This window comes from Terrapene carolina, unplaced genomic scaffold (genome assembly GCF_002925995.2).
Source record: "Terrapene carolina triunguis isolate 2854851 unplaced genomic scaffold, T_m_triunguis-2.0 Scaffold49, whole genome shotgun sequence".
Lineage (NCBI taxonomy): Eukaryota > Metazoa > Chordata > Testudines > Emydidae > Terrapene > Terrapene triunguis.
In genome coordinates this window covers 3,234,929-3,253,251 of record NW_020664400.1, presented here as the reverse complement: position 1 = coordinate 3,253,251, position 18,323 = coordinate 3,234,929, and the positions used below count along the sequence as shown (strand labels likewise).

Here is an 18,323-nt window from a genome sequence, read left to right as displayed (position 1 = left end):
GTGGTCAATCTGGGAATAACCATCTCCATTCTCATGTCCGGTCTGGCAGTTACATAACAGGATGTTTGGGGCAGGGTGGTAAATCAATCCTCACACTCCTGCCAGTGGCATGTATTGGATCTAATCCCATCAGTGGAAGAACTTTAACTACATTTTCCATTCAAATATATATATTTTTAGAGGGAAATTTTTCTTATTTCAAAGCTTTGGGTGGAGGGGAAGAACTTTCCTCTTGTATCTATTACAAAGACCTAAATTGGAATTTGACCCTGGGATTTTTGCTCAGGACTCAATTCTGTGCCTCATTACCATGCACTGAGTGAACTGGTTGGGGGAACAAACCACCCCAACAATGTAGACACCATTTCCCTAGTGTTTGTTGTACCCAATTAAAAAAAATCTCAGCAAACGTAATCCATGTTCAGCTGGCAGCAGCCATCCTCAGTGCCAGCACTGCCACTGCCTCCGCTCAGCTGGATCTCCCTAACATGTGCTGAAGACCCATGGCAAAGTTTTTGTCAGACAAAGAGTTAGAGCACTGACATTCAGTGGGATACAAGAATGAAAAGACAGTCACCTTTGTTACCCCGTGGGAGGGGACCCCAGGAGCTGAACTAAGGTACAGGCTGGGTGTGAGGTTGTGTGCATAGCCATGTGACCCCCCCATGGGCTGTTCTGGGGCTTCTCTGTGTGCTCCTACCTAGTGCTATAGCTGAGGGAGTTCATCCCTATTTCCTTGGCTGCAAGGCCAAGACAGTTGGGGCTTTGATGGCTCAAACCCCATGCAGGACAGGGGGCTGGCACTGTTAACACTCATGCTAGGTGTGCTGGCAGGGGCATACTTCAGTACTAGAGTTATGAGGCTGTGTTCTGAGTTTATGTAACAGGGTGGGGGTGTGTGAAATGTGTCTACCCCTGGGCTCTGAGTGACTCCAGCACCAGAACCACACCCCACTGCCATTTCTAATGATGCAACTGGGCTACAGTGGTAGCAGGTACCTGTAGTTCCCAGAGCCAGACACTAGAGGGCAATAACCACCTTGCACTAAGCTGCTGTTACACCTGTGCAGGCAAAGTTGCAAGGCCTGGGTGTTCTGCCTGAGGGAGGAGCTGGCTGTTCCACAGGCACCAACCTGCAATGGCCATGGGTGACCAGGGGGCAGCAGAGATGGAGCAGCTGGGCTAGGTGTTGGCTGGGCTTCCGGCCCAGTGCGGGGGGGGGGCAGCCACCCACTCCTGCCCTGTTTGGTTTCTCCCACCCCGTTTCCCATCTACCCTCCCGTGTCCAGGGGATACAGCCCCAGCAGGAGCCCCCTCACAGCCTGCTCTGAGCACCTAAGTCCTCTGAGCTGGGGGGGGCAGGGAGAGCTGCCCAGCCTGTTGTGGTACCAACTCCTCCCCCCCCTCATTTCACAGCCTCTGCCCCAGGGGGGGCTCTGTCCCTGCAGGGCTTGGCACGCTGGGGGGGTCTGGCCCTGCCCAGCTCAGCACCAGTTGAACGTGCGCCCCACCAGGCTGAAGAAGTGCTCGTTGTGGGCGCTGAAGTAGGTGCAGAGCTGCTCCAGCAGCTGCTCGGCGATGGGCGGGTGGGGCCGCCCCTTGGACTCGTCCAGGCAGCGCTGGCGGGCCCCGGCCCGCAGGCAGTAGAAGCCCTTGGTCTGGTTGAAGTAGAAGTTGTTGGGGCCCAGGCTGGGTACCAGGCCCAGGAACTGCTCCACGCGGCGCAGCTCGGGCAGGGGCTCGCGGATCAGGCCGCCCCCATCCACCACGTGGATGTGGGCCGAGGGGAAGACGGCCAGCCAGCGGGCCAGTTGCAGGGCATAGAGGCTGCGCTGGATAGCCTTGAAGCGGGTGTTGAGGCCCTGGTCCCCCCGCAGCAGGAGCCGCTCCAGGGGTGGGTAGGGCTTGCGCCGTGCCCGGCGGTTGTGCAGGATCTGGGTGTAGTCTGACACCAGCCGCTCCACCGGGTCCCGCACAATGAGCAGCAGCCGCACGGCAGGGTCCATGGCGCGGATGCGCTCGGGGGCCCCCGGGGAGGAGAAGTAGCCTGGGGTCTTCTCCATGGTGAGCTGGCCGGGGCGCGAGAGGGGCATCTGCTGGCAGTACCAGCCCAGCCCCCGGCGGTAGTTCTCCTCCCGGTTGAAGAAGTGCACCTCGGCGCGGGCAGCGGCCACCTGGGGGTGCAGCGCCAGCATCTCCAACAGGGCCCGTGTGCCCCCCTTACGCACCCCAATGATGATCCCCTGAGGCAGGCGGCGCTGCAGGCCGCTGGCCTGGAACGCGGATGTGTTTCCCAGCCCTGCAGCCTCCGGGGCCCAGGGCTCCAGCATCCCCTGCGCCAGGTGGGCCCTCCAAGCCTCCACCAGCAGGAGCAGCCAGCCGGCCCACCAACAGGCCATGGCTGCCCTTGCCCGGGATAGATGGGCACAAGTAGACTGGGCCCGTGGTAGGAGCTGGGGGTCTGCTGCGTAGACTAAAGGCTGCTCAGCTCACACCCAACCCCCTTCCATGACCAGGGTTAACTCCAGGGGCTCCCCTCTCTTGCCCCCAGTGGGGTCCCACCCTGATCCTGGCTGGCAGAGCCCCTTCCCTGGCACCGTCTCTGCTCAGAGGGGCAGCGGAGCACTACGGCCCCAGTCGGCTTCCTGCCGCAGCTCTCTCTTGGGCCCCTCGTTCGAGTATCCGGCTCCTCAATGCCTGGCGCAGCCACCGCAGGCCGGGGCTGGTGGCCACCTGCGGGAGGAAGGGGAGAAACGGGGCGTCAGCTGGAGCAGCTCGGACCAGTGGGGCCAGTGCGATGGGGCGGGCTCCCTCTCTCATGGTCCCCAGGTGCCCATCCTGGGCGGGGGAGTGAGAAGGAGCTGAGCTGCGGGATTTCCGTTCCGCTACTGGGCCCCGCTCCCCAGCCCCTCCTGACCCAGCTGCTCCTCGCCCCATGAAGGACACTGTGGGCCAATGTGTGCCCTCTAGTGGCCACTGCTGGCATTGCAGTGCCAACCATTCATGGTGGGGGGGGGAGGCTGTGAAGGAAGGGCCCCACTCCTGAGCTCAGGGGACTTTCACTCCAGCCCTGGAAAGTTGCTGCTGTGCAGACGGGTTCCCAGGCTCCGGAAACCACCTGCTGTTTGCTCTGGGATTCGGCAGCCCTCACCCCCAGGTTGTTTCCCCATCCCTGGCTGGAAGGCACAGGCCTTGGGCCCTTGTCCACAGGCAGGGCAGGTAGGAGATGTCACAAACTGTGACTGCAGGGGGGGGGGCTGGGCTGCACTGGCTGAGCAGAGGCAGGGGTGGGCAGACACGGACACAGACGTGTGGGTATGAAGAATTGCACCCTCCTGTTCCCGGCCCAGGGAGCAGCAGAGACCAGTCCCCCTGGCTTCTGGACAAGCTGAGCCCAGAGCTAGGAGATTAGGTGGCACAGGCCTCGAGGGACCTGGGTTCTGTTCTCACCTCTGCCACTGACTCACACTGCAACCCCGGGCAGGTCCCGTTCCCTCTCTGCCTCCCTTTCCCCACCCCAGCAGAGGGACTAACCTCAGGGCAGCGGGCTGGCAGTGGGGGCAGAGCTTTGAGCCGCATCGCTGCTGTCCCGGTGCAGGAGGGCACCAGCCTGCCGGCTGAGCAAGGGGAGAGCCTTGATCCTATAGACAATCTTCCCTGGGTCGGGATCCCACTGGGATCTCCCCCAGGGGCTTCGGAAAACATGTCCCAGCGCCCAGCCCCGGCACAAAAACAATGGCACAGGAGTCTGGTCGCACTTTAACGACTAACCGATTTCTTTGGGTATCAGCTTTTGTGGGCTAAAACCCACTTCATCAGCTGCATGGAGTGAAAATTACAGGTGCAGGCACAGACATACTGACACATGGAGAGGAGGGAGAACCAGTGTTGACAAGGCCAATGCAGCCAGGGTGGATGTGGGCCACTCCCAGTAATTGAGGAGGCATCAATACCAGGAGAGGAAATTTAACACCATCACTACAAAAGCAATTTCCCCCAGGTGCCCAGCCAGCCCCGCCCCACAGGAGCTGCTGCTGCGGGCCACGAGGGATCCTCGGCGACGCACTTCCCCCGCCCGCCTGACGCCCTAACCGAGCCCCGGGGAGCCCGGCTGGCGTCACGGAGCGTCGAGCCCCGTGTCCCAGCCCCCCCGGGGGGGGGCAGCTGTGTCGCCATGGACACTGCGCGGGGGAGCGGGGGCTGCTGAGACCCAGCAAACTCCGCTCCCCAGGCCGAGGGGAAACCGAGGCTGGCGGTGCCGCTCTCAGCGCCCTGTGCTGCGGGGGAGGCCCCCAGCTGCCGGCCGGGAGGGGGGCGCGTTCCCCGGCTCGGGGAGCCTGGCTGGGCCGGGGGTCAGAGGGGGCAGCGGGTACCGCGCCGGGAACCCTGCTGGGAACAGCCCAGTCCCTGTTACAGCCGGGCCCTGACAGACCCGGCATCCGCCGCGGGCACAGACCGAGCCACTGTGATCGCCCCGGCTCGGGGAGGGGAATGGGGGTGGGGGGAGAAGCTGGGAGCCAGGACTCCTCGGTTCCATCCCGGCTCTGGGAGGGGAGTGGTGGTTAGAGGGGGGGCTGGGAGCCAGGACTCCTGGGTTCTCTCCCTGGCTCTGCAGTTAAGGAACTGCGCGGCTTTGGCTGGGGCTCCCCCTCTCAGCTTCCCCTGGGGCTAGTGACGCCCGCCCGGGAGGGGCTGGGAGCTGGGCTGGGGGCTGGGCCTGCCTGTCTCTCGGGGGGACGCTGTTTGGCTCGGTGACGTGTCTTGCTCTAATGAGGCGGGCCCCGCGGGACGATCCCCACTTCCTGGCGGATGCTAATTAGGGGGAACGGGGGGGGCAGCGCAGACTGTCACTGCGGTCGCGGAGGGCTTTTAAAGGGACAAACGCCTCACTATGGGGATGGGGGAGATTGAGCCCCAGCCCGCCGGGCCCCACGTAGCTGCAGCGCCCCAGGGACCCAGCCAGGGGCCCAACTGCCCGCCGAGGAGGGGGGAGGGGGCACCAGGGCTCAATTTGTGCCCTGGCGTGTCTGGGCCGAGCCTGGCACCCCTGGACCCGGCAGTTCCTAGCCCGAGCACCCCAGGCCCGGCTCGAGCCCCAGCGCCTCTTTCCTGGGGGGGCACCCAGTGCCAATGACCCCGACTGGCGTCATACCAGGGACCCAGCCCGGGACAGCCCCGTACCAAGGACCCGGCCCCCATCTGCCTCCCCCCCCAGATGGCATCTGGACCGGAGCCTGCCCTCCCCCTCGTTCCTGCTCCGGGCCCCCCAGCCTGGCGCCGCTCTCCCGGGTGCCCCCCGTGGGGGGTGAGCAGGGGGCGAGGTGCCAGCCAGGGACCCGGCAGGTCTCTCACCTGGGGGGGCGGCGGAGTTCCCGGCCGGGCTGGGAGCCAGGGGCAGAAACCCCCCATGGCGCTGGTGAAACAACACGGCCCCGGCTTGTGCTGGGAGTGGGGTCGGGTCTATGCCCCTCGTTGGTTTAAAGAGACGCGGCGATCGGCCCCAGCAGCACCAGCCCCCCACTACCCGGACCCCCCCCTCCTCTGAGCCCGCCCGGCGAGGCGAGGGTTAAAAGCACCCGCCCAGGCACGGGGCGATCCCGGCCACAGGGAGGGGTCAAGGGGCGGGGGGGGAGGTGACCTAAAACCGCCTGCCCCGGGCAGCCTGAGCCAGACCCCCCGGAGCAAGTGCAAATGGGTTACAGCCCCCCCATATCCGTCCCTCCCTGCCCCACGGCCCCCCCAGTTCCCGAGCGGGTTGTCACACGGGGGCTCCCCCCGGGATGTCCCGGCGCTGTCCTGGGGACACGCCACCTGCGAACACGTGTTCGGGTCCAGCCGCCCGGGCCGCTCATACTGCGGCGCCCCCGCTTCCAGCTGCCCCTGCCTCAGTTTCCCCAGCTGCCCTAGGTATCTTTCGCTCAGTCCGAGGAGGATCCCAGCCCAGGGGAGGCGGCAGCTTGGAACTGGACCGGGGGTTCCCCTCTGAGCCGGGGCGGGATCCGGCCGGCCGGGGGCTGCAACTCACGAGCTGGTCCGGGCGCGAAGAGACACCGCCGAGCCACCCCCGGGAGGGACCCGCCGCTAGGACCCAGTCCCGTCCGCGGGGCGGCTCCTGCAGCCCGGGAGTCCGCGCTGCTCTGGGGTGCCGGGGCCAGCGTCTTTGTAACCCGCCGGCCCCGCCCCCGAACCGCCCCGGCCCCGCCTCCCCCCCCCATGCTGCATCGGGAGCCGAGCGCGGCGGGGCGGGGGAGGGTTACTGCCCTAGCCCCACCCCTGGAGCTCCCCCTTTTCCCAGCCCAGGGTACCCTCGCCTAGCATGGCCCATGCCCAGCCCCGCCCTTGCCACACTCAGAGCCCCATGTCCCCGACTACCCATCATGTGCCCCCTCGCCAGCAGAAATAGCTGCTTACCTGCTTACCCCAAAGCACACAGCAAGTCAGAGCTAGGGATAGAACCCAGGCGTCCTGGCTCCCAGCCCCCCCCCAACCACTAGCACCCACTCCTCTTCCAGTGCTGGGGATAGAACCCAGGCATCCCGGCTCCCAGTTCTGTGCTGTAACCACCAGACTTTAATGCAGGGATGCCAAGTGCAGGCCAAGGGTCAGAGGGTGCCAGGCCCAGTGCCCAGGTGTGGTCCATCCTCTGGTGAGTGTGTGGGGCGGGGAGGGGGCTGAGTTCACCCTTGGCCCCTCTCCTGAGCCTCAGGGGCCCTAGACGTGCCCCCCCACCCATGAAGAGTGGCCTGAGCATTGCACATGGGCCCAAACACACACCCCCCGCCAGCCCATCCTACCCGCCTGCCAAAGCGGGACACTTTCCCTTTAAATGTGCCAGCTCTTTCCCCCCTCCCCCATGGGTGTGTGTGACACAATTACACAGATTCAGTAGCTCAGGTTCACCCAGAGTTCACAACCCACTGACCTCCCCCTCCCCCTCCCCGGGGGCAGCCGGCGCTAAATAATTAAGGGAGGCTTCAAAAATTTGTGTCAGGCTGAGAGAATCTCTGCAGTGCCCCGCCCTTCATTCCCTCTCCCGCTTTCCCCCCCCCCTCTGCCGTCTGGCCCCCCCCCCCCCCCCCCCCCCCCCCTTCCCCCCCCCCCCCCCCCCGAGTTCCAGCTCAGCCCCTTGGCCTGGTGCAGTAGCGGCTCTGAATGAGGTGCTCCCCCCACCCCTCCCAGTGCTGGGCACTGCCCCGAGAAGCTCACCCAGCCAGCTCAGCTCTCCTGACGCCCGCCCTGGACCCATAAGCCTTCTGCCCCCAAGCCCACCTTCTGCCCCACCTGCCCCTTTCCCTGTTGCTCTCCTCAAGCAGGCCTCGGGCCCAGCTCTCCTGCAGCAGCGCCCACTATCAGCCCCTCACACGTCCGCCCTGCCCTGCACCCATGGGTCCATTTCCTGGGAGCAGCCGCGACGGGAACCCCAGCCCCCTGCATGGATACACTCCGAGAGCACGGCCCCCTCCATGTTGGCAGCTGCCCTGACAAGCGGGTAGAGAATTGTCCACAGCCCCTGAAGCCCCCCAGAAACTGTCATCCATTGGACCTGTTTTCACTCCCCCCGGCGCCATCCAGTGCTGAATGTGGGCAGCAGGGAGCTGTCGGTCCCCCCGGGGCACAGGCAGGCAGGGGACAGCAGGCACAGCCCCCCACCTGCTGAGCTCTGTCCCATCTCCCCATCCCAGCACTGCCCTCTTGCTCGTGCGAGTTGGGAAGCAGCCAGTCGGAGCCCAGCCCAGCTGCAGGAGACCCCCGGGGGGCAGGCGGGCCGGGTGGGATGTCAGGCTCCAGGCCTGCTCGTGGCTCTTTGCCCCCCTCTAGGGCCAGAACCGCCAGCGCTTCCCAGCCGCTCAGTTATGCGGAGAGCTTGGGCTGAATCCCCCCAGAGCCATCCAGGGGCCTTACTCCGGGGGTTACTGACCCCAGGGCCAAGGCAGTGCAAGCTGGTTTGTCTGCCCCCCCCGCAGCTCTGATCCCCAGTGTCCCCACAGCCCCTCCCGCAGGGGTCATGCCGGGAGGGGACAGGAGCTGGGCTTGGCGACAGACCAGGGCCACGCCAGGGGCCTGTTTGGAGCAGGATGTGACCAAGGCCTGCCAAGCTGCAGCTAGTGGCATCTCCCCTCTGGGGGGCAGGGACAGGCCCGCAACAGTGCCAAGGGGCATCCGCCATCGGCACTGACAACCCCCTGCCCAGCTGGCACCTCTCCACTGGCCGGCATGTGCAAAGGAGCCTGAGTTCTAGGGCTGCCCCACAGCCAACGAGCTGCTAGGAGCCCAGGCACCCCCGAGGTGGGGCTCTCACAGAAGGTGCTCCCCACCCAGTGCCCACCCCCATAGGCTTGCCTAGGAGCACGCCTCAGCCCTGCGACCTGTTCCCACACCCACGGGAGCATGGTCCTGTGCCGAGTGCAGACACGGCCTGGGAACCCTCCCAGCCTGGCCCAGCTACCAGCTGATTATTTATACAAAGCGGAACGGTGCCAGCAGGAGCAGCTGAGCTCCCCACCACCGCAGAGCCCACGGCCCGGGAATCGGGCACTCATGGGGCACGTGGGATCAAGTCCTTGCCCCTGATCGGGGCCACGAACCCAGCTGACGTCCCAGGAGATGCCCTGGCTGCAACATGGCGCATCGCTCGCTCTGGCTGAGAACTCTGGGCAGAGACGGGCACCGCCCTCAGCCTGGCAGCTGCCTGGAGGCCCTGACCAGCAAGAGCTAAAAACCTCTGAGGGGCAGGGCCTAGGTCCCCCGTCCCCCTGCGTTTCACTCCTGGCTGGCAGAGGCAGCTGGTTTTCTGGCCCACGTGCCAGCTCTCCCCACACATGGGGGGCTGCCTGGGCACACAGCTCAGGGGTCCCCTGGGTGCCAGCACTTCTAGGGGTTAGGCACAGCACTGCCTGAGTCTGGGTGTGAGTGCCCAGCCCAGCTGCCAGCCCTTGCCTAAGGACTTGGGGCCCACGCCCATAAATAGCAGGATCCTGGGGGGGGCGGGGTTCCATTCATTCAGCCTATGGGGCAGGAAGGGGGCTGAGGCTGCCCATGGAGGGGGGGGGGCTGGGTGTACAGGGTACCAGCCCCTCCAAGAACTGGGTTCCTGAGCCCCCTCCCCCACCTAGGAAACTCCCAGATGTGGCCCTGCTCTGACAATCCCTGACTGAGCGGGGAAGGCCGGCCTGGCACAGCCGGGGTGGGCCCGGCACGGACAGGAGTGAGCCAGGTGCCCCCCCCCATTGCTGATCGCCCCCGCTGCACAAATTGCCTTCCCCAGCAAGCCCAGCCCCCACCCTGCAATTACCCCCAGGCCCCGCTACGTACCAGCTGCCCTCGGATTGCGCCCGACCTGGCAGCCGCAGCTCGCTGCCGCTCTGCTGAGCTCCTGCTGCTGCCTGGGCCCTGTACCCCGCTAATGGAAACGTCCCAGGAGCCGGCTGGGACCCTCCAACCTCGTCAGTCATGCAGGCGAGCAGCTTCCAGGCCGGCTGGCAGGTGATGCTTTTCACACTTCGTTATCTGCCATTTCTGCCACAGAGGGGGGCAGAGAGGCAGCCAGCCGCTTACCCAGCCACATGGGGCTGAGCACCTCCCCCACCTCAGCAGTGTCAGGCAGGGAAACTGAGGCATGGATGGATAGCGCTGATCGCCTGGCTCACTCCCCTGCACAGCTGGGAGCTGAGGCCCAGTGGCCCATGGGCCTATCAGAGGCCCCCAGGGGGCGCAGGGCAGTGGAGGGACGTGCAATCCCACCCCTGGACCCCACTCCCCCCAGGGGTGGGGACAGAAGCCCCCCTCCGCACGCCCAGCCTATACCATCTCCCAGGGCTGGAACCCAGGAGTCCTGACTCCCACTCGGCTCCTCACACCCTGAAGACATGGGTGGGGACTGTGTGGTTGCGCCCTCACCCCCAGCGGGGTGAAGGCCCCAGGGACCCGCCAACACCCCCCGCCCCCCGCAGAGTGGCGCTGGCAAGAGGCGCTGAACCCTGGCTCACCCCAGCGGAGACCCTGGGGGGCAGACACAGCCCCCCAGGAGAAAGGCTTGTGTGTGATGGAAGGGCAGTTTGTGGTGAGGTCATGGCGGGAACCACCATGAAATATTCATAACCCCACTGCATGCCTGGCACGGAGCCCAGACAGCTGGGCCCCGGCAGGAGACACCGAGATGCCAGCGTAGCTTCCCGGGCCTTGGCACGCAACATGGCACACCCCGCCTGTCCGACTCCTCAGCAAGGGGGCCTGGGCACCCCCATAGCACCACTGCGGGTCCTCGTCCTGCACCGTGGGAGCCAGCTGTGTGCTGTGCCCCGGCTGTATGCACCCCCTGGACTCAACCCCCCGTCCCCCCAGACTGCCCCCTGGACTCCCCTCTCACCCGGGCACCCAGCCGCCTGGCCCTACCCTCACCCCCAGGGGACCCCATCCCTCTGCTGCTGCCACGGAGGGAGACAGAGCCCTGCTGGCGGGGGTGGGTGGGGGGCAGATAGGAACCGCAACCTGCAGAGCTGCTGGCGCTCCCCGCCCCCAAACCAAGCAACCAGCCAGCCAGGAGAGCGGGGAACGCGGGGCCGGGGGTTTATTGATCAGCCCTTGGGTCACTCAGGGAACACACAAGTCAGCCAGCACGGGTGGCAGTAGGGGCGTTTCCGGGGCTGGAGAGGGGATTCCTGTGCAGTGAAGGGTCTCTGGGGGGGCACGTACTCCAGGCCCCGGGCTCAGGCGTTTCTCTGCGTGGGTGGCACGTACTCCAGGCCCAGGTGCTGGAAGATTTCTTCTTCGGATGCAGCAGGTAGAAAGAGGTTCTGGAAGGAAAGAAACCAGTGCCCGAGCTGAGAGCAGCTCCCCGGGGCGATCCCAGCTCGCAGGGCAGGCGGGGGGGTTCTTTACGCAGCAGCTGGAGCTGGGCTAATGCAGACCCTGCTACCGCACTGCTCAGCCCCCCACACCAATGTCCCACCCCGGAGCCACCATGTGCCGCCGGCTCCCGGTGCCTCATTGCCGCTGGGGCTGTGCCAGGGGAGTTCAGCACTGTGCAGGGAAAGCCATTCTGATTGGCTGCCTTCCCCACTGCCCCACCTCCTGGGGAAGGGCAGCCAATCAGGATGGTTACAGGAGGCAGGCAGAGCTCTGCCCCACCACCCTTTGCGAGCTATAGGAGTATTTTGGCAGGGGGAGGGGAACAGCTGGCATCATTCTGCGGGGGAGGGGAAGAAGGAGGGGGCAGAAAGACCAGCAGCTTTGGGTGGCTCCACCCCCTCTTCCCTCTGTGACCAATGGGTCATAGAATCACAGAATATCAGGGTTGGAAGGGACCTCAAGAGGTCATCTAGTCCAACCCCCTGCTCAAAGCAGGACCAATTCCCAACTAAATCATCCCAGTCAGGGCTTTGTCAAGCCGGGCCTTAAAAACCTCCAAGGAAGGAGACTCCACCACCTCCCTAAGTAACGCATTCCAGTGCTTCCAGTCATTCTGACCCTGCCCCCGCTTCCCCCCGGGAAGGGCGAGGACCCTGGTGCTGCAGAGGTGCAACAAGGGGTGAGGGGGGCAGAGTTAATGAATGGGAACGTCGGGGGTGGGGAGCAGCTGGAAGCTCCAGGTGCCATCCAGCACCAGCAAGAGCCCCTGGGGGGGGCCAGAATCTGTCTCTGTCCCGGCGAGCACCGGCCATGGCCACTGTCACCCCCCTCGTGCTGCAAGCTACGCAGGACCGGCCACATGACTCTCCCCCTCCACATGCTGGAGGGTCCCCAACCATCAGAGGATCCACCAAACCACATGCACCCCGCGCTTTCCTGGGGCCAGTGCTTCCCACGCTGTCAGCTCAGCCGCGCTGGGGCTACCCCGGGCGTACCGGAGGTGCTGCCCCCTTGGACCGGGTGAGAGGGACCGTGGGTTTCGCTGCTCCCCGAGGCCTAGGACCCTCCATCCAGACCTGTCGATCGCTGGGCTGCCCATGCCTGGGGAGTCGGTTCATGCCAGGCCCGGCAGGGAGTGGGCATCTGGGAGAGGGCAGTGCCAGGGCATGCAGGGGTTGTAGATAGGGCCCAGCACCTTGGTGCCCCTCGGGAGGGGTAGCGGGGGCCTGGGGATCCCTCCTGCAGAGCAAAGGGTGCAACCACCTGCCTTGGGGTGGGCTCCTATGGGGGCCGGGTCTCTGCAGGCACGTCACCACCAGGGGCAGGATCAAACCCCAGACCAGGCTTCCCCAGACCCCCGTCCATTCAGCCCCACGTCCCCACCCACGCGCAGCGCCGTACCAGCCTGGTGTCGTACAGGGTGTGGCTGTTCAGGACCATCTTCCTCTCGTGGCCGGCGAAGCGCCGGAGCTCGCGCTCGAAGTGCTGGGGAGAAGGGCGCAGAGCCTGGAGTTAGCACCGGTCGCTCCAGCAGGCCGAGGGACTCAGAGTCCGAGTTCAGGGCCCCAAGGGTTCAGACCCAGCTGGGAAGCGCTGACCCAGGTTCAGATCTCCGCTCCCCTGCACGTGGGGCGTCTGGACTCAGGGGGCGTTTGGCCCATTGGAAAGGGCTGCTTGGATCCGGATTCAGAGCTCAGCACAGGTGGGGCAGGGATCTAAACCCGCCCCCAGGACCCTGCCATAGGGTGGGACGGGCTCAAATCTAACCCTCCCCCCCCCCGGAGCGGGGCTAGGATCTAGAACCCAAAGCCTTCCCTGTAGGGGCTGGCTCATCTCTGGCACCTGCCATGCCTGGATCTGGAGGTCCGGCCCTCGCCCATGTCTCTCAGCTCCCCCTGCCCTGGCCAGTCACCTACCCGGGAGCCGGTCCAGCCGAGCAGAGCAAACGGGAACTGACCGACTGGAGCCACGACCAGGTCCACCCTGACGGCCTTCCAGCCTCGGGCAGCACCCGGGCGCCCCTGCACCTCCAGGCGGAATATGGAGAAGCACCTCTCAAATCGGTCCAGGACGTCCCTGCCCCCGGGCGGCTCGGGGCCCTCGTGGAGCGCGAAGCTGTTCTCCTGGCTGTGCTGATAGAGTATCAAACCCTGGTGGGGAGAGAGACAGACAGCACCTCAGCCGCGTGGGGCACACGGGGTATTTCCAGGGCCGCCCACCCCACCCGCCTAGTGCCGACCCCGAACCACCAGCCCCCACTCTTCCCTCCCAGGGCCAGGGAGAGTACCCAGGCATCCTGGCTCCCAGCCTCCCCTCCTCTAACCACCAGCCCCCACTCCCCTCCCAGAGCTGGGATCTCTCCCGCCCCCCCTCCCCCATCTGAACCCCCACATCCTGCCCCTCCCCCACCTGGCTGTCCAGCCAGCTGACGACGCGGCTCAGCAGCCCCGCCTCTCTGCCGGCCTCGGGATGCGTGAGAAGCAAGTCGACGTCGTGGCCGCGTGGCTTCCCCCTGCGGAGGAGAAACGGAAGGTCGCTCAGCGGCACGTAGAGCCCAGCCCAGCAGCAGCCAGGTCAGCTCCAGCGGGGGCCCCGTACGTCCCAGGGCCGGCAGGGATCTCCCGTGCCCAGGGGGTTTAAGAGGTGGGGGCCTGTCTTTTTTGGGGCTGGGATCCCCCCCACACACAGGCTGTGCATGCTGGGGAGAGCATGGCCGCGCACACGCGCATGCTCCCAGGGAGACCTGACATTGGTTCTTTCTTTGCCATTGCCACTTGGGAGGCAGCAGGCCCCCAGCCCGTTACCGTCTGAACCCGCCGGCCAGCGTCACCGAGGCTCCGGGCAGAAACCGCTGCACAGCCTCCTGCACCATCCGGCCGATGGACTCCGCCTCGCCACGCTCCACCGGGGTGTTGAGGTCCTCATAGTGCTGCAGCCCTGCAGGAGAACCGCCGGGGCCGTCGCTCAGGATTCCAGGGCACGAGGTACCGGCCGGGAGACGGGTGCGAGGTTCCCTTCCCTTAGGTCTGCCCCAAACCCCGCTGCATGGGCTGCTCCGGCGCTGGCTGTGAGGCTGCCGGGGTCAGTGCCTCGCGTCAGGAGCTAACGGCCACCACGGAAAGCTACTGGGGGCCCCAAATACTGAACTAGCCGCACCCCAGGTCCAGCCCGGCTCATGTCTCCCTGCCCCAGGGGACTCGTCCCTCCCAGGTCTGCAGACTCCAGGCCAGGGCGCAGAGGGCTCGTGGGACAATGGCGGGCAGTGCAGGCCAGGAACAAGCCTGAGGGACCCACAGCGTGTGTCCGTGTCCAGCGGCCTATGGGCAGAGCCCCCGTTCGATATGTCACAGCCCGTCCTGGTGCTTCTCCCGCAGTTCCTCACCTGCCTGCTGCTGCCTGGTCAGTTTGGTGTTCCGCTCCTGCAGATCCACGAGCGTCCGGATCCCCTCCTGGTACCACCGGCTGGCCGTCCTCACCCCAACCCCGAAGATCTTGGTGAAGAGCTGAGGAGACAGGAGCCAGACGGTTCCAGGTAGTGCTGGCTGTGCGTGAACCAGTGCAATGTCACCCCCTAGTGGCTGCACTCGCAGCCAGGATAAAGCAGCTACTACCAGTGGCAGCCGTAGGAGCGCTCCGTTAGCTCAGGAAACCGAGTCAGAGGAGCTGGGAGACCTGGGAGCTAGTGCCAGCTCCCCAGCAGTGTTTCATGTATCTAGTAATTGCTCAGGTGTGTGTCCTGGGCCCTATACTGCTAACGGGGATCCCCCTTCAGCTCAGCTGGCATCTCTACCATATAATTAACCTGTCAAACACCTTATAGCTCCAGCCTGTACCGGGAAGGTCCCTCACCGAGAGGCTGAAATAGACACGCCATGGGGTCTAGTCATGGCTGACCCACAGGAGGGAACCCGTCTAAGCCTTTTCAACACCATGGCCAGGGCCCATAAATCCACTGGAGCCAGCAGGAGGTTAAAGCAGCCACCAGAGGGCAGCAGGGAGCAGCCGCCGAATCCCAGCTCAGTGACCACCACATCTGAAGCCAGGCACAGCGTGTGCCCAGCCCAGTGTGTGCCCCACGCCAGCCCCCAGCTCAATCCCCTGCACTCGGAGCTCAGGATCGAAGGGGAACCTGAGCCCCAGCTGCCCCGGGCTGGGGCCTCCAGAGATCACCTAGCCCAGCCCCCGCTGGACCAGCCAGGGTTCCCGGGGGCAGAGGCGTGTGAGCTCAGGGGGAACCTGCGCGGGACGACGGGGTGGGCAGCGCTGGCAGAGCGGCGCCAACAGGGTGGAACGAAGCTCCACACAGGTGGATGAGACAGCTCAGGGATGGGAAGGGCGACGCAGCCTAGAGAGAGTGATAGAGATGCCAGGAGAGGGTTCCAGGGGGCAAGCAACGCGATGGAGCCAGGAGACTCCGACTCCAGCATCAATCTGAGGGCTGCCGAGTCCGAGCCCATCCCCAGCTCCAGCCCCGCGGCACAGGCTGGCACCACGCCCCACTGGGTCAGAACCCACCCTCCCTGCCCCACCCACCGAGCACGAGCAGCATGGGGCGTCAGACACTCATTCCCAGCAGCAGGGGGCAGCAGCCAGGCCCCCGTGCCAGGCCCCCAGGCCACCCCCCAACAGCACCCGGTCCCACATCCCATGAGACCCGCCAGGCTCTGGTACCTTCATAGTCCGGTACCTCTCCGACAGCTTCACTCTCTCCACCTCCACTGAGACGCCATCTTCCAGCACATCCTGCCCGAGAGAGAGAGACAGCCCTGAGCCCAGCGCCTGCCCCCTCCCATGGGGCCTGAGCCGTGCCCTCAGCCCAGCCCCTCACTGCAGGACATGACACCCTGGTGCCAAATCCGACCTGGGACAGCAGGGGGCTGCAGGTCGGGGGTGAGGGGCACTGGCAGAGCTGGGGGGGAGCTGGGATGGCAGGGGGCTGCGGGTCGGGGTTGAGGGGCACTGGCAGAACTGGGGAGGAGGGGCTGGGATGGCAGGGGGTTGCGGGTCCGGGCTGAGGGGCACTGTCAGAGCTGGGGGGAGCAGGGATGGCAGGGGAGCTGCAGGATCTCTCTGGCTCTCTCAGGTTCAGTACCCCCAGATCAGGCCACCCCCCAGGCCTGGCTCCCGGGGGGGCCCTGTGGAGCTAGTCTGTGTGTGGGGGGGGTTACCTGGATGACCCGCCGGGAGTGCTCCCCAATGCCAGGCAGAGGCCCCAGCTCCTCCAGGGCGCTGAGCTGGCCAGGCAGGGCCTTCAGCACCGAGGCTGCCCTGGTGAACGCCAGGCTGCGCCCCTCGCTGCCGCTGAAACCTGCCTCCTCCGCCAGGGTCTCCAGTGCCTCCTGGGACAGAGCAGAATCACCCCCCGTTGGGCACCGGGAACTGGAGCTCAGCCCCTGGGCAGCCAGGGGAACCCCAAGTGCCTCTGAGCGCCCCCAGGACTAATCCCCTCCCCCAGCTTCAACTCCCGCCTCCCCTGCCCGTACTGCCCCAGCTCCCACCCCTAGAACGTGCCCCCTCAACCGCCCAGGAGTCCTGGGGTCCCAGCCCCTCCCCGGCCCCGGGGGGCAGCCTGTACCGTCAGCGGCTGGTTGCTGTGGAGAAGCGGGGTCCGGCGTTGGCAGGCATACGGTGCCATCTGCTGCCCGAGCGGAGCCAGCGCAGTCACCTGGGGAGGGGAGTGGGGGGGGGGTCAGTGCCAGGAACCCAGGAGACCCTCACCCTGCCCAACCCCCAGCATTTCCCATCTCCCCTTCCTGCTCAGGGGCCAGGAGCACCTCATAACCAGCCCGCGCCCTGCTCCCCGCAGTGCCCCCTGCTGGGCTACTCGTCTGTGCCCTCACTATGGGATCCCCCTACCCCATTCCCTGGCTCCCCCCCGGCCCAGCTCACCCTGAGGCGGTGCCGGGACTCGATCTCCACGGGCCGCCCGGCCCCCATGCTCTCCGTGAACCAGCTGATGTCCAGCAGGGCGGGGTCCCCCCCGGCACCGCACTCCTCCTGCTGCTGCTCCAGCCACCGGGCCACCTCATTCCCCGAGTTCTGCTCCGACACCACGTGGGTCACTGCGGCGCTGGGGAGCCGCCACCGGGCGGGGGAGAAAGGGAGGAGAGGGGACGTCAGGCTGGGACCCCAGGAGGGAATCAGGGGAGCAACATGAATCTGGGGGGCTCAGGCTAGGACAGAGCATGGCTCTCCCCTCCACTTACCCCAGCCCTGGGCTCCCCACAGCTCTGCTGGTGCCCCTCACTCCCGACCCACAGCCCCTGCTGTCCCAGCCCTGGGATCTCATGGGGAGGGAAGAGACCCAGTAGGTTTTTCCAAACACCTCTCAGTACCAGCTAAGGGGGATCCAACCCACCTGGACCCACCAGTGCCTTGCCCAGACTCAGTTGGATCCATTAGGTGCCAGATCTGGTATCCCAACCAGGTCACATCCCCCTCCCGTGTCACCCCACACAGCCCAGGGGAGGCACTGGCCAAGCCTGGCGCCATCAGGGTTCACCTCCCCTCTTGGCCCCAGGAACCCTGGGTTGGGAGAGGGGGGGTGATGGGTGACACCGACGAGTGAGTGGGGGAAGGGGCGTAGCCGGGTCCACCCGGCCCGTATGGGCTTTACCAGACTTTGGAGTCACAGGTGCCTTGTCCTGCCCAGGCTGGCCAGCTACTCTCCCTGGGCTACAGAGGGCTGCAAGGGGTCAACGAGGTGAGGCTGGGGGGAGTGTGGGGGGGGCTGGCAACAGCTCTGGGGTCTGTGGGCGTTGCCCCATCTCCCCCTCGGCCCAGGGCGGCTGATCCCTCTCACCTGTAGGCCCTGTCCACGCGGAAGCCCTTGGCCCGGGCCAGCTGGGTGAGGAAGGCCCGGCGGCTGGCCCCCATCCGCTTCTCCACCAGGCACAGCACCACGGCGGGGAAGCGCCCAGTGTCCGGGGGCCCGGCCGGTGGGGACGGGGCCCTTCGCCTCCTCTTCAGGGGCACCAGGGCCATGGCCAGCGGGACGCCGGGCAGGCCAGGCAGGGAGCTGGGGGGACACGGGTGGGGGTCAGTGACAGGGTCCCCCAAACAGCAGGGCCCCCTGGAAGCTCAGCAGGGTCAGGGAGTGGGGGCAGTGGCAGGCCGGGGCTGTGGGGAACAGGCAGGTTATGGGGCTGGGGGGAGGTTATAAGGGGAGCTCTGGGGGAGGGGGATTGCATGGAGGTTTAGGGGGGGCTGGAGCAGGGGCTGGGAGCAATGGGGGACTCTATGGGGGGAGGGGTCCTGTGAGCCCCCCCGGCCAAACTTCCCCAACTCATAAGCGCCGCGTTAGCTTGAGGGGGAAGCGCCCCCGCCCCACGTGAGTCAGGGCCGGGCGCAGCCGCGCCCCTTATGCAAATATAGCCACGCCCACGCTCCCGGGGGTGCCGGGTGCGAGCCCGGGTCGCTGCTTCCCCTGCGCCCCTCCCCCGTCAGGGGCGGGGCCTGGGCGGGGCTTGCCAGGG

The 18,323-nt window shown here is 66.0% G+C and overlaps 2 protein-coding genes across 2 annotated transcripts; both read right to left on the bottom strand.

Annotated features, from left to right (window-relative positions):
- Window positions 1-1,484: 1,484 nt before the first annotated feature.
- LOC112117630 (heparan sulfate glucosamine 3-O-sulfotransferase 1-like) lies at window positions 1,485-2,399 on the bottom strand. The gene has a single exon (XM_024215654.2). The coding sequence runs from the start codon at window positions 2,397-2,399 to the stop codon at window positions 1,485-1,487; it is 915 nt and encodes a 304-aa protein (XP_024071422.2).
- An 8,235-nt stretch (window positions 2,400-10,634) lies between these two features.
- LOC113407609 (DNA-directed DNA/RNA polymerase mu-like) lies at window positions 10,635-17,832 on the bottom strand. The gene is made up of 11 exons (XM_026656517.1): window positions 17,651-17,832; window positions 16,738-16,918; window positions 16,424-16,513; window positions 16,017-16,187; window positions 15,520-15,591; window positions 14,231-14,351; window positions 13,653-13,785; window positions 13,258-13,360; window positions 12,765-12,998; window positions 12,250-12,333; window positions 10,635-10,793 (listed from the first exon to the last, which is right to left on the bottom strand). Exons 1-11 carry the CDS (start codon window positions 17,830-17,832, stop codon window positions 10,707-10,709), a joined length of 1,458 nt encoding a protein of 485 aa, XP_026512302.1. The 3' UTR covers window positions 10,635-10,706.
- Window positions 17,833-18,323: the final 491 nt, after the last annotated feature.